Raw genomic sequence first — 15,946 nt, 5'->3', positions numbered from 1 at the left:
GAAATAATTCATGAACTGTCACTAATTGCTTTCAAGGAGTTACAGGGACTTTGTCTTTAGTCAGACCTGTGTTTCTGCACAGTTGTGTTTTATTATTTACAGAATGAGAAGAAGAGGTGAAATACACTCAATGAAAGGTAAAAAGTGGCTGAGAAGCTTAAAGCACACTTTCCTGTAACTCATGTGTTTTTATTCTCTCATGCTGCAGCTATCAAAAGAGTCTTACAAACAGCATCACATGGATTACTCCTGATGGATGTGTCATACACACAAAGCCATGAGGCTTAAGCCTTCTTTCATACAAAAATATGTGGAGGTATTAGTCCCAGGGGATAAAAATAATTATTCCATGAAATGGTTTATATGGAAAGGAAGAACAAAACATTAATGAAGGAACATCAAAGGTCTGCTAGTCTTTGAAGGAGGCCAGAATGCAGATACAGCCTCTCACATGCCATATAAACACAGTACTAACAGTCAGGCTTTCCATTCTGGGATGGAAGCTGTGTCAGAAGCCAAGGACTAGAACATTTCTAATTTTTGCAAAACAGCAACATTGTTTTCAACTGGTACAGGCAGTACTTGTACCACTTAACAAGAAGTTTACGTGGGAAAAAAAACAAACCACAACAACCAGAGCCTACACATCTGAAGGCACAGATTTCAGGAAGTGTACCTCCTGAACAAACTTTCAGTATTTTATTAATTAGTATTGACAGCCTTCACATAAAACTACGTTTAGAGGGGATTCAAAAGAAAAGAGAACCCCTTAACTCACTTCTGCCGAAGTGGAAGGGCTCCAGCACAACTTTCTGAAACTGGACCTCTGTGAGTAGGCCAACCATGGCCTGTGGGCTACAAGCTGGGCATCCCTATCCCATGAGCTCAAGACGCTTAAGTCTCAATCTCTTTTTTAGAGGAAGAGCTAATCACAAGCTGAGCCTAACACCAGAGCCTGAATCATACAACTTACACTTTTATATAGCACGTTACACAGCTGCATATTGCACACAAACAGTACTACTAAACAAAGATCATGCTAAGCAAGTCATAAAAGAGGGCTGCACAAAATAATGCATCACCAAGAGGGTTTAACAACACCAGAATCAAACTTTGACTCTGGGTTTTGAAACCTGTCCCACACATCTTTACAAACTACTCTTCTTTTATTACCACATTAATGAACACAGTTTTTGTTCAGCGGGTTCCATCTACTAAATCAGGTAGATCAGTTTTGTCCAGGGGCTAACTGGAAAGCTAAGTCTGTAAGAGTTAATCTAAATCGCATTCACTTGAAAATGTTATAGAAATTTTCTTATTACAACCAACCTTTATTTTTCCTGAGAAAATGTTAAAACTCAGTAACAAATCAAAGAGAATAGATTTTCTGGCAACTATTTTTATCAACAAAATTCCAGTAACTTTTAAGGACAAAGATCAAAATCTAGCCTTAGAGAATGCACTCCCACCCTGTCCACCAGGAGAGTAGCATGCCCTAGAAACTGTAAAACAGAAGCTTCTGAGCAGCTTAGACAATGGGAGGAAAGACAGTAATGAAAATCATACTTATCATTTCTGCTGCCATTTTTATTAGCCTTCAATAACTGCCTGAGAACATTTGCTTAATTTACAAGTCAAAACAGGACATACCTCACTTCTGGCACCGCTAGCAAAACTGGATACTTGAAACTCAAGCTGTGCTCTTGCAGCTGTGTAGATCATTACCAGTAACAGAGGTTCACTGACCAGCAATTAGCTGGCAATTCCAATGATTATACAGATGCCACGTCCTGTCAACAGAGCTGACAGTAGTTTAAATACGACTGAGTCAATAAACTAAATAAATAAATAAGGCTTAAGTGACACTGGACATCTGTCAGCTGGGCTGCTACTGGGTATAACACTCTTCTGACTTCATGGAATTGCATTTGCTGGTATCATCTTGTCCGGTTTGGGAGGCACACTACAGCTATCCTGTGGTTCACATCAAAAACTGAACCATGCAAGTTTCCTGTATGCCCTCTGCATGAAAATATAGGAGATGCAATGCTGCTCCTTCTTACCCATCTTGAGTAGCAGTAGCAGCCCCAGCACGAAAACTTACCACCTTCATGAACAAGCTTTTACTGGGACTGTCAGGAGAACATACCAGCACAGCTAAAATCGTCGTCCTGCTGCCGAGATGCCAGAACAAGAAACAGAAAGAGAAGAATGTGCCTCTGCAGCTCTCTGCAAAGCTCAGCAGGAGCAGTGACACAAGCTCACCTAACACCTCAGCTCAGCACTGCCCAGTAGCTGGCTTGGGGCAGAATGTAAGGAAAGACAGCAAAGAAAATCCAAAACTGTGCCAGCAAGAACAATCAATATACTGCTGCATTTTAAATTGGGGATTATGCTGAAATTTAGATTAGCTATTTATTAACAATGGTAACTAACCTGGTTAGAATCCAAATTAACACTTTTCACCTGTATTTTTGTGTAAGAAGAGGAAGGATACATAAGAGATAGTAATGTCCTTTTGGAATCTTTCAAGACACTGGAAGATACACTACACAAGACATCTCATCTGTCCATAGCAATAATGTACGAAGGGAAGGAAAGAGAAGTGTGTCAATAGTGAATCAAACACTGCCTGGTTTCTATGGGGATGACAAAGTAAATCAGGATGATCTGCAGCAGCTCTGATCTTTCTGTGTCATACTATGGCAAACACACAAAAGTCTGATCGATGTTGCTCCTATAACGATGAGGTGTGCGTGCAATACCCAGCAAATCCATACCAGCACCGTGACAGATTTCTTACAAGTCTGTTTGTTTTTCAGCTGCATAGAAATACCAAAACTCAAAGAGGGCTTTGCAAATGAACGTCTCTTTAAGCTTCAATACCTTCTACTATGCTAGTAATGTGACGTGGTCTGCATCAAATAGCTATCTAAAAATTCAGGGAGTCATGCCTGCAAGAAAATATGTTTTTCTTTCTGCTAAGTAACAACTTGAAGATTTTCTCAATCTAACACCCAAGATGCAAGAAGATCTCTGTTTTCCAGAAAGCACAAGGTACTGACAAGCACCAGAAAGCTTACTTCCTCCCATTGAGAAATTGTGTGAAAATACAGTTAAGAACTCTGAAAAAAGAGGATACCAGCAAAGCCCAGGAGAAAGTAAAAAATCTACCTGCTCAACAATCCTCCATGCTATGTTAGGATTATAGCTAAGCATCTTTCTTGTTTTGTTGTATTTTTAGAATGGCTGTCAGTGAAAGTGTCACTACTAACAGAAGCAAAAATATCATGCATTCTTGTAAACAAGTTACAGAGACAGCTGAAAAAACATTGCTGGGATTAGTTAGACCAGGTTCTTTAACCATTATGTTAGATAGTATGTAGAGAAAATAATAGATGTATTTGGCCTGATTTCCTCCTCATTTACACATTTAAATCAGAAACAACAGCATACAAATAAATGAAATTACCCTAACGTAAAACTACAGGCTTAGGAATACTCCAAATTTAATTCAAATTAAGTAAGCACTTGAGCTTCATTAAAGGCGGTGTTCTTATAGCTCAAGTCATAGGTAGAGCTCTTGTCATGCTACTACAGGGATAGTCAAGTATCTGGCAGCCCAGGCAAGTTTTCAGGATACAATTACAGTCCCCAGCTGGATTGAAATCACATATACAGACATAATTCTACGCACACTAAAACAAACACATGCACCCCTTCAAAGGGAAGGCCAGTGTCTCACTGCCAGGGAGTTCTGCAGTATCTTGTCCTACAGTGCATAAGCAAAAACAGAGGAAGCTGACACACAGAGGAAGGTGACATCCCTATAGCACCTACACGTGTCATTTTACTGGCCCAGTCTTGGCACGTATGCTCATTTCTTGATTTCTTCCGTTAAATTAATTATAGGAATTGGTTGTTTTCGTCACCACATCCAGTTAGCTGCATCTTTCTCATGATAGTTAACACACAACAGAGCGTTATTTCAAGTACAGACTACTGAGAGTCCCTGAATTAAGACCAATTTAATATAAAAATGTCATGGTTACTCACCTAAAGAAACAACAGCCACACTCTCTGGTAAAAAATGAAGTCGGTATTTTATCAATAAATGCACCAATATGATGCAGATAGCTGTGAAGCAAAAAAAAAAAAAAAAAAGGTAGATTTAGAAGTGTGAGAAGGAAACAAAATACACTTTAAAGTAGTATTTCTAAAATATATGCACCAAAAAGTCTCCTAATGATTTAGCAGAAATCCACTAATGCAAGTAACCAAATTTTAGTTCAAACCTAATTCTCACCACAGAATGTAAATGGATCTGCAAATGACAGAAAATAGTAAGGTAAATTTTAAGACTTGAAATTATCTTCTAAAAATACCAGTATTACTACTTTTAAAGCCCAATTCAGCTTACAAGAAAACCTTCTCTGAGCAGTAGCTATAAAAAATGTCAGTTATACAGAATACACTGTTTTAATTAAGTTTTTTTGAAATAAAACATACACATACACATGGCCTCAGTTAAAATTTCAAAGCTACACACTTTCACATCTGAGTTCCTCTGAGTAGATGGGCTTTACCCAAATGGATAATCACAGAATCAGAAAAATTTACATTGGAAGGGATCAGGTCATCTAGTCCAACTTCCTGCTCAAAGCAGGGCTAACTTCAAAGTCAAAGAAGGTTGCCCAGAGCCTTGTCCAGCCACATTTGAAAATCTCTGAAGATAAAGAAGTCACAGCTTCTCTCAACCCCAGTTCCAGTGCTTAAGTGTCATGGTGAAAAAGTTTCTTCTTCTCTCCAATCCACATTTCCCTTGTTGCAAGTTGGGACTGGTGCTTCCTGTTCTTTTGCACACCTCAGGAGAGGCTGGCTCCATAGCTTCTGTAACTCCCATTCAGTGGGGCTATGAGATTGCAGAATGGGTAACTGTTTAAATATGCTGGCACTCATAACAAGCCATATTCTTATCCAAATCAGCATTTACTGCTGAGTAGTGCTAAAAGTTAAATCAGTGAGGGGAAAGGACCAACGTAGAGAAACACAAACCATATTTGGCTTGAAGTTTAAAAATAAAAAAGAATTTAAATCTGATGCAACATTCAATTATTGTTTTTAAAAAATCAATTTTGTACTGTAGTAATGTATTTCACCCAGTAGGAGAAAGTCTGTATCTTACAACAAAAACCAAGGTTACAGTAATATGAAAATCCCATTACAGCCTCTATGCCAATGGTAAAGACAAATTATAAAGGATCTCTAGCAGGTCTGGGTACCATCCGTGGATACGGTTGGAAGACACCACTTGATTCTTTTAGAACTACTGCAGACAGGAAGCTTCTCTATAAGAATCAAATAATCCTGTGTTATTAAACTCCTAATAATTTTCCCCGCATTTGAAGTACCACAATACTTCTCCCATTTTAATTTAGCTTAATAAAGGGTCAGACAAAGAAACATCTGGCCTGCATGTCTATAATACGTGCATTTTGCTTGATTTGCTAACAAATCATTCTGCAGTGGCCTGGAATATAAGCAGTATTATTGCTTGTGTTTTGTCAGGAAGCAACTGAAGCCCAAGCAAAGTCAATAGCATTTTATATACAATTTATATATACTAACAGGCCAAATTATGGCCTATTAATCGCAGTAGAGACTGTTTCAAACTGTGCATTTGGCAAACCTACTCATAAATGCAATGGGAATCTTCATTTTCCTTACTCTGTGCCTTTTAAGGGTCTGTGACTCTCACCTGATCTCAGTGTGGGCAGCACAGTGCCAGGCCACACTACAACAGCACGCATTTTGAACTGAGGAACGAAGTAGCTTCTCGGAACTGTTCTTAGCGATCCACTCGCGGATGGTTCAAAAGAGCAAAACGGTGCACAAGTAGTTATGAGCACTGGCACTGTTTGCTGGATCACACCACCTGTGAACTACTGGGGTCTACAACATGATCTGTATTTACTATATAGGGTCACAAAAAAAGAAGTACAAACCTCATAAATACAGGTATCACCTTCCCACCATCCTACTCTCCCACACTGTGCTCAGGAATGGGTATCACGCTGATGCCTGTGTTCTCCCACTCGTTATCTCGTACACTCAGCTCACACACAACATGGTGAGCGTTTCATTGACGTGCATGTGAAGAGATGGGTGGGCTTATGAACTGAGCAAGGACTCATGAAAAACAGTAATATTTGCTCAATTACTGGCACGTAATTTGTTCGGGGCCAAAGATGCAGGTTCAGAGTGATGAGCAGGGACGGCTCTATTCATGAAGACTGGCAGTGCTCCCTTCCCCACATATTTACCCCACTTCCACCCCGCCAATCTTTGTGATAGTGATCAATCAGTTCTCAAAACACCTCTGTTTACAGTACAATACTTTAAGGCAGACTCAAACTGGGGTTTACTTTAATATGCAGTGCTAGAAACCGCAGCAGTTCAGAAGCTGACTAACAAGCAACTCAGACATTTGGCCACCAACTGCCAAACAGACTACGGGAGCAATAGTTTCATCATGTATCCCAAGCAAAGTTTTTAATTCACCTGTCAATCAGTATTATTGAGTTTTGTATCAATTTCCTGCCTGTTAAATACAAAAAATACGCATTCAGTAAAGACATCGAGGATGACTGTGTTAAAAGCATTCCAGGCTGCTCTACAGGATAGATTTGTCAGTCATCTGGACACTACGGATTTACAGCAAACTCCAATGCAAGCACAAACATGCTTTCTATTTAGCAGATCAAATCACCAGCTCCTTTCTACCAGCTTTTAACTACTTTGCTTTGGCAATAAAACAAGAAGCAACCATAGACTAAGAAGTAACTCCCACCACCATAAATACTATGACAGCCTGGTGTATTCTTTAGCTGTCGGACACCCATTCCTTGTGTAAGAGTGCTCAGTTTCTAGCTGGTAGCATACCATCTGCGCCAGGCACCTGCACGTATCGGGAGTACAACAATCAGGCAGGAGGCTGGAAAAAGCAGCGTTCTGGACTGGCTAAAAGAACATTGAGTGTCCCCTTAAGGAAGGGCACAGTAAAAGCATACAACATAACAGAAGGAAATTCATGGATCACATGAACATGGCAGAAAAGACGTATGACTTTGAAAGTGAAGCAGTGTTTGAACAGATGAACAAGCCATAGAAATCTGAGGTCAGAGACTAACTCATGCTAATTCAGGCACTTTGAATTTGGGGCTTGGCTTTGACACAAAACAGCTCAGAACAGATCTTCCTCTGGGTGTATTCCAGTTTAGAACATTGTAAAGGCCATTTTACAGCTCATGACATCCAGATTTAAGAGTATTTTAGACACATTCATATTCACCCTTCCTACACCCTTAAATGAGAGATTATGAATGGGAGTAACTATGAACAATAAGCTTTTATACTGGCTTTACTTTGTTCAGGGAACTCCCTTGTTCTGAGGATGATGCTTTTAAGATCCATTAAGTTATCAGACTGGCATAAATAGGCTGGAACACAGCCAAAAAAATCACAGTTCTATTCTTAAGTCCTAGGAATACCATTTTACCATGAATGGCCCTTTTAAAATCCATGAGACACACTTATTCAGAAATTTCATTTTAATCCTAGAAGTCTTCTGATCTACTGCATTTTGCTTCGGTCTTTCTTTTGTTTCTGTTCAAATTATAATATGCCATTGCCCTCTGGGAAAACATTAACCCTCTTTGAAGACAAATAGATACTTCAGAAACAAGCAGAAGCCCACTTTTTGCTGCACTTAATATTTATAGGAGACAAATTTTTTTTTTTTTTTTAAATCCAAATAATTTGCAGAAGTTTCTGCACTGCTGTCAACTCCATACCTATTATTTTCTCCGTTTACTACTGGAAAGAATAATGACTTAGATGACTAGGTGACCTGTCTGTCATAGAAAAATCTCTCAGCATAGCTTGCTTTGGAGGAATCAAGCACACAAACACGCAAAGAAAAACAGACAAACCCTTAAACCTCCATGAAAATTTTGTTATTGTTAGTTTTGACTACAGCACTGCTCTAAGCAGATGGTCCCTGCTCCCTGCAGGGAGGCTGGACTAGATGACCTTTGAAGGTCCCTTCCAACCCTAACCATTCTACGATTCTATGATAACTATATTCTATTAAAGAAAGGTAATGGCCCAGACTAACAAAGCTGGGCACGCATCTGCCATTCAAACACCTATTTATGTGCAACAATGGTAATATAATTACGGCAACCTGCATGTTATTATCACACTCTTGTAGGAATATAAGAAAGTAAGGAGAGCCAGAAAAAGATACTGAACTTTAGTACTTGTGCATGTAAATCAGACTGCTTTCTACTGGCTTATATAACAAAATACCCGAGGGCTGCCCAGAAGCGCTAGAAGTAGTTAAATCGACACCTGTCTAGTACACTGTCCTCAAAGAGACCTGCCAGCACCATGGAGTATTCTGACAGCGTCTTTTTCATACATGAACACACAGCCATGTGCTTGATAAAGAAGGCAAAGGCAATTAAACACATTGTTTGCACTCTGAGACCATAGTGAAAAGTTTTGCAGTGGTCCTCAGTTTTCCACAGGTTTGGGAGGTTCAGACAGTTATATACTCAACTTTCTAAATTCCTGTGCCTGTGCAATATTCCACTTCAGAGAGAGAAAAACAGAGAAATAAAGTTGAAAGTTGGCCTATGTCCTCAGATGCAGAGTATGATTAACAGAGATTAAAAGACTTTCAGTTCATAATTCACCTAAAACAAGAAGACTAAAAAAAATTGTCATGCCACTAGATTGCTCCTCTTGCTGTGCTTGGACTCCAGTCTGAACGGGAAGGATAGGCTTAGCAGGCGTAGGTATCACCAGTTTGGTAGTAGCAGCCAGCGTAGTGTGGAGGGTGACGTTGATGACTTCATGGGTGGCATTTGCATACCTGTCAGGATAACACAATACGTGATCATACTGGACGGGAGCAGCGTGACAAAGACTTAGCCTATTAAAGACACTCACACATGAAACATTCACCAGATCATACTGAATTTGTACTAGTGACCAACATGTTAAGGTTACTTTTTGAAAGTGATCTCTGATCACAGACAAATCGTGGAAGTTCAGATTCATGGAACTGATTATTGCTGGGTTCCTTCATGCACTGCAGCTACCAAATATTCAGCACTGCAGCTTGGGATGCAGGTGAAAGCCTGACACAGCACATGAACTAGCTCGCTTAGCCTGTCGAGTGCAACCAACCCGCGGTGTCAGACCGCCAGCCCCTGCAGCCCCCCCGGCTCAGAGCCGGCCTCCCCCTCCCGCGGGCAGGCCGCTCCCGGACCCCCTCAGCCCAGGGGGAGGCACAGCCCGTCGGGCAGCCCCCGCCGCACGGCGGGCCGGGCCGCAGCCGCAGGCGCCGTGCTGAGCGCAGGGGCCGGCACCGAGGGGCTGCGGACACCGCCCCCCCGCCCCGCCCCGCAAGCCCCTGCTGAAGGGAAAGGCACCGCCGGGCGCACGGCAGCGAGACCCTGCCCCGGAGGCGACGCTTTCCCGTCAGCAGGGCCCGAGGGAGCGGGCCCAGCCACCCCCCGCCGCCACACTCACTCCGCCATCTTGCCGGCCGCCAGCTTACACCCCGACACCGCGCTCCTGCGGGGGCCACCCCGCACAGCAACCACTTCCGGGGCTCGCGGGCGACGCTCTAGCGAGCTGCTCGATGATCGGGCTGGCGTGGAGGCGAGAGCGCGCATGCGTGCACGCCGGCTGCCCGCCGCCGGCGTCCAGCCGTCCCGGCAGTGTCACGTGAGAGCGGGGGCGGGGGCGCGCGCGCGCCGGGCGGCGAGCTGTCGTGCCGTTGCGTAGCGACGCCGCGTCGTCACGGCGTGATGTCACGGTGCTCCAGCGCTCCCGCCGCGCCGCTCCTTCTCCCTCAGCCGCGGCTGCGCGCCGCCATGTTCATGCACCGCCGGCGCCCAGCGGCCGTTTGCCCCTCGGCCGGCGTGGCCTTGCGCCTTCTCCTTCAGTGGCCGCTGTCTGGGGGCTCCTTCTGCTTCAGCCGCCATCGCCCAGCAGCTCCGTTGTCCCTCAGCTGTCTCTGCCTGGTGGCTCCTGTTCCCTCAACTGCCATCGCCCGAGCTGATAACTAACCCCTTGTGCTTAACAGGCTGAGGTCATGGTGGCACAGGACTGTTGTATGGAGGGTACGCTGGAAACCTGGGTATATTGACTGCAGGAGTGTGCTGAAGCGTCATGCTAAAACACTCTGTGGTGCCTAAAAGCAGGAAATGGATCATAGAATCATAGAATCATAGAATAGTTAGAGTTGGAAGGGACCTTCAACGGTCATCTAGTCCAACCCCCCTGCAAGGAGCAGGGACATCCCTGACTAGGTCAGGTTGCTCAGAGCCCCATCCAGCCTGGCCTTGAACGATTCCAGGGATGGGGCATCCACCACCTCTCTGGGCAACCTGTTCCAGTGCTCTACAACTCTCATTGTAAAAAATTTGATCCTGACTTTTTAAATAAGATATGTTCAACTTTTGCCTGTTAGCTGAGCAGACCTTGGTGAGCACACAGCTGATGAACCACAGACCAAGACCCTAGCCTCACAGGAGGAAGAAAATGTTAAATGAGTTACTATCAAGCTGAATCAGAAAGCCACTGCCTCAAAATCGGTGTCAAATGCTCTTGAATGAAAACATTGTCGAGCTGTCAGCTTTTCCTCGTCAATTTTTACATCGTGTCCTCTGGCACAGGCTGCTGCTGTGACTTGTGTCTCTAAGCTCTCCCATGCATCAGTTCTTATCTGCACATGGGGCTAAAGCACCTCCTAGCTTACGGAAACGGTCGTGGACATGCATACATCCAGTCTCTGGAAGCTTGAGATGCAGGAGTGACGGGCACTATGGAAGCAAATAGTATGGCAGCATCACATGCATTTCTGTTCATTTCTGATTTGACTTCCTCAGGGAAAAAAAAAAGGAGGTTTGTACAAACAGACATATTGGTTTGTCTACCTCAGGTCGTTTTGAAGGCCCTTTAGAGTAGCAGCTGTGCACTTTAATCAAAATGAAGTTGTAGGTTTATGGCACAGACACACCAAGACTCGTGAACCATTTACATGAAAGTAAAAGCCATTCAAATAGGAACAAACATGTGTGAGCTTTAAAAAAAACCATGAGATTTGTGCAGCAGCTGTTTTTGTGTCATAGACGGGGCAGAGCTGGAGAACATCTGATTTCCTGCAGTGAGACCGAACCCACACCTCCTTCTTTCTTCTCGTCTTCTGATGTGGTTTTGTGGTGGCCTACTTAGATACTCTTACTACAGTTATAACCAAGTATTTTTTCCACACGGGCTAATTTCCGACAATCTGCAGTTTGCTAATCCCCATCTGCTTTAACTCATTCTTTCCATCCCAGTTGTGTTTCGGACAGTTCAGAGTGCATGGCTTCAGCTTAGGCACATGTGATGTGGTGCACTTAAAGCTCACTGGTGCAAGTGAAAAATGAGGATGGCACTTTGTAGGATGGTGTAAGCTGATTTCCAGAGGTGATGTGCAGATCTTACTCCATTTGGAAACTGGGGGGACTGTGGGCCTCCAACACATCAGAAGCTCCGGCACTTCTGCTCTTTGATCTCAGTTTTCAAAATGTGCTAGAGTGGAGACTCTGAACAACGCTTCATCCATAAATAATGAAGCTTGATCCAGAATGTCTTACACTTACGCTGCTGAAACACAGGAAGTTTCCTTGTGAATGCTGTCATCCCTTTTTTTTGTGTGCAAAAATTAAAATTCAGAGTTTGCCAAGCCTTGGCCAATTTCAGTATTTGTGAAGTGCTCCAAATGTGCTATGTCAAAACACCGGAAGGGTATGGAGGGTCGCTTCCATATGAACAGAGGCTGGTGCAGGACGCTCTAGATGGCTGGAAGTAGCTGGTCACTAAGAGGTGAGTTGTCAGTATTTCCCTTGAGAACATGTCTAAAAAGAAATGGGTCTTCTGCAAATTTGCATGGTTTTAGCTCATAATAACTTTGGGGGTTTTTCTTTTGCTTTTCTGGGAAGCCCAGTGAAACTGAAGAAGTTAAACTGAAAGGGATTGAGGGAGAACAGGTGGGAATGTGGCAGAGGAGAGTGGGGGCCATGTGCAGTATGGCTCGTGCTCTAGGTCACAGGCAGGAAAAAGCTCTCCTGCTTTGCAGCCCAGTGCTTGCCCAGTTCTTATCCTGTCCACCTTGAAAAGCACCTCTGAAGAGCTCGGGTCCAACCTCCTGCTCAAAGCAGGGCCAACTTCAAAGTTGGAGGAGGTTGCTCAGGGCCTTGTCCAGAGAAATTCTGAAAATCTCTAAGGATGGAGAATCCCCAGCTGCTCTGGGAGATCTGTGCCCTTGCTGCACCACTCTCAGGGTGAAGAACTTTTTCCGTGTTGTGCAGCTGGAAGCCCCCTTGTTGCACTTCATAACTGGTGCCTCTTTTTGTAGAGCATCTCTGACAAGTCTGGCTCCTCTTCCCTGTAGCCCCCTTCTTCCATATCTTCTAGCTGTGCCTGTGCTGCTCTGGGGTAAATGGAGTAGCTGCATCTGTCTGCAAAGGCAAAGTTTCTTAAAAGTGAATCAGCAAATGGTGGCAGAAGTAGGGCCGCTGCGGCAGTGTAGGTCAGGGAAAAGGGCACGGCTAGAGTCCCGTGTAATCTTCACCTGTTTCAGTGGGCTCTTGCAGTTGTCACCAGAGTGATGTTCCGTTCTGTACCAGGCTAGTGCAGAAGAAAGAAAATCTTAAAACTGTCTTTCCTAGTCATTCGAGTTTTCTTGGTGTGAAGGGTAGGTCATCTGGCCTAAGAAGAAAAGCCAGAAATGTTTTTGGTTTTTTGTTTTGTTTTGGACTTGTCCTTGGCCTTATTTTTTCCGTTGTTTTATATTCCTTAAATCTTTCAACTGGCATGATTAGGAAACTCCACGCTCGTTTTGTTTTACTGGCCTTGTAGCTGTCATGTGCTTTTAATCATGTGAGATTGATGTAGAAGAGGGATGACTGCAGATGTAACTCTTCAGGATATGAGCTGACCTTCTCCTCCCTGTCTGCTGGCCCTGGCCAAAGGGGAACCACAGATGGGTGTTGGGGGCCATGGGAAGGGTTCAGGAAGGGATGTGGAAGTAAGGAGTATTGAGCCAGGAAAGTAGAGGCCTGGGAACCTAGAGAAACACAAACCCAGGACTGAACCTCGCACAAGCCAGGAGGGGATCTGAAGGGAAAAAAAAAACAGGGGAAAGGTAGAAGTAGGACAAGGATCCCAGGGATCCCTGTAGAAGGGGGAGCATCAGAGTCGCTGGAGGGATCAAGGTCAAGTGACTGGGTGAGAACAGAAAGCCCCAGGTGCCAGGAGGTGCAGTTGGTCAGCTGCTGTGAATTGTCACATTTCCACTGAAATGAAGTGTCAGCCCTCAGAGCAGTGCGTCATGGGTGAAGTAACCACAGGTGATATCAAATTATAAGGTCTAAAATGTTCTGTATGAAGAGATGGTGATTTTCATGTCTCGCCTCTGACTCATCAGCAGGAAATGCCACTGCTTGCTTGACCTGTTGTTGCCACTGAGAAGGGGTAAGTCAGGTTTGCTACCACTGAGATAACTACTGAACCAAACACCTGTCTAGCATCGCCATACAGATGGTTTTTCAAGGACTTGGTTGCAAAAGAAAGTAATCATTTTGGCAGGAGGCCTTTCAGCCTGCTTCTCACTTGTGGTTTTCTGATGCGCAACGACCGAGCATCTGTTGATTAATGCGTGCGCTGAATGTTGCTTTTAATAGATCCCAGGAATTTCACAGTTGTTTAAGCTCATCTAAGATGATATGGCTGTAGGTAACATAGTGTTTAGTTTTAATTCTTAAATTATACAGAGCAGCCTAAATAGATAGCTATGTGGAACAGTGAGGGCAGGCACAGATGAGTAAGTGACCGGCTGTAACCCCGTGCTGGAAACGGAGGAGAAAGCACTAATTTACAGGCGCAAGACTTTGTTCTCTCTTACAAGTGAAGGCTGTTGGCTCTAAAGAACAAGGGCATGCCAGATTTACTCTAGGGAGTGGGTTTAGCAGTTATGGCAGCCTTTGGCCTTGGAGAGATCTGGGTTAGCTTTTTAGATTATCTATAAACTCTGTGATCCCAGGGAGGTTGAACAGTCACCCTTGATTCAAGTCCTTCGGCTGGAACAGAGAGCACCAAACTTTCTCCTGCAGCACTGGGTAGTCAGGCAGTGGGAGGCGCCTGCCAGATGTAGGAAAAGTGGACGTGCTCCACGTAGGTTTACTGTAGAACTATCCTACAAGTATTTAAATATTGCAATCACCTTCATAGCTTGGCTTTATAGTAAAAATAAAATATTACCCCGCGTGCAGAGAGGGGTTCACTTCTAAGCTCACCTGATGCCAGATTCTGATTCTGGCATGGAATATCCCTGGATATGTTCAAGGCCAGGCTGGATGAGGCTCTGAGCAACCTGACCTAGTCGGGGATGTCCCTGCTCCTTGCAGGGGGGTTGGACTAGATGACCTTTGAAGATCCCTTCCAACTCTAACCATTCTATGATTCTATGATTCTAATATGGTGTGGGCTAAACAACAAGGAGTTTCAGAGACATCAGGCAATATCAACAACACCAAAATCAGCAGTGGCCTTAAAATGTCAGTATCTGTAGGTTGTGTGTGAGGAAATGCCTATGGCTACAGCACCGAAGTGACAACAGGGCACTTACTGCTTAGAAAAGACTTGTGTTTTGGGGGCTTCATCGTCCCCCAGGATCAGCTCCATCACGGCTCCTGAAGATGTTGGCAGGCTGGTACGTGAATGCTGGGGAGCTGCAATTGCCTGAAAGCAACCTTTGTGCAAAAAGATCATGTCCTCCTACTCCCTTCTCTCGATTTTCCTGCACTCCAGTTTGACACTAAGAAAGAGAGAACTGATTGTACTTTAAAAGGAAGGATGAATGATCTTTGTATCAAACTCTAGATATTTATTTGTTATACAGGCGAAGGTTAAGTGTGCTGCTAAGAAGGTAGGGAAAGAGCTGTGTAATTTGCTTGCTTTATTGCTTTTGGGCAGATGGGAGGGATTCTCTTAGGCTGACTGATGAAATGCTGAAAATTGTTTTAAACCCTTCACTATGTAGATTTGTTTTTATATCTTCTTAATGTGTCTTAGTATATATAGCATCTTATTTTTTTGTTCTCTAGATACATGCAGTAGGCATATGTCTGCGTGCATGCATATACATACACTTGTATGTATAAAAAATGTATCTAGAACAAATTCCAGGCACGAGTTCTCAGCAGATAATGTCTCTCCTGTTGCTTTGGTGTTTGTTGTTTGAAACTATTGGATGCTTGGTTTGTTTGCTTTTCATTTCATGTTTTGTTTGTTTTTGACATGCTAAATCTGGAGTTTATCCAGGAGGAAGCAGTGACAGAGGGAAGCACACTGCCTGGCTGCAGTCAGTGCCCAGCAAGATGCACTGCTGTAGCCAGTTGCCAGAAGTTGCGATCTACCTGAAATGCAAATGAATGGGATCAGTTCCCTGGGGAACAGGGACCCAAAGGGCACCAGGAGGGAATATTCCCAAGGATATTGTCACGTCACCTGCTGGCACTGCTAGTGGAGGGGCTGAATACACAGGCTGGGGAGACGGAACTTCTCCTTTGCGTTGGACATGAGGTCAGGATGAGAAGTACCTTGCCGAGAAGTGACGGCTGATTTCTCCATCCCTGTTTGCCCTTCAGGGAAATGCAGCCTTCCTCACCCCAACGTAATTTCCTCGTTTTTGGCACCGGACACTGGCTTGTGCCCTGCCTCGGACCAACAACCGCTCTGCTGGGTAGGCAGACACAGAGGACAGTCCCCATCTCGGAGCTCACCACCTTCCCGACAGACAGGCTCTGCTGGGTGAATGGTTCAA

The 15,946-nt window shown here is 44.0% G+C and overlaps 1 protein-coding gene across 1 annotated transcript in view; it reads right to left on the bottom strand.

Annotated features, from left to right (window-relative positions):
- SLC9A8 (solute carrier family 9 member A8) overlaps window positions 1-9,706 on the bottom strand; it is a 31,152-nt gene extending 21,446 nt beyond the window's left edge. The window contains exons 1-3 of the mRNA XM_086761061.1: window positions 9,601-9,706; window positions 8,760-8,938; window positions 4,057-4,137 (exon numbers count right to left, since the gene is read on the bottom strand). Coding sequence (XP_086617187.1) covers window positions 4,057-4,137; window positions 8,760-8,938; window positions 9,601-9,608 — 268 coding nt within the window. The 5' untranslated portion in view covers window positions 9,609-9,706. The remainder of the gene's footprint in view (window positions 1-4,056; window positions 4,138-8,759; window positions 8,939-9,600) is intronic.
- Window positions 9,707-15,946: the final 6,240 nt, after the last annotated feature.

The sequence above is a fragment of the Chlamydotis macqueenii genome, chromosome 16 (assembly GCF_036417535.1).
Source record: "Chlamydotis macqueenii isolate bChlMac1 chromosome 16, bChlMac1.mat, whole genome shotgun sequence".
In the NCBI taxonomy this organism is placed as follows: domain Eukaryota; kingdom Metazoa; phylum Chordata; class Aves; order Otidiformes; family Otididae; genus Chlamydotis; species Chlamydotis macqueenii.
Note: the sequence above shows the minus strand (reverse complement) of the source record. Positions and strands in the feature narration are given on the sequence as shown.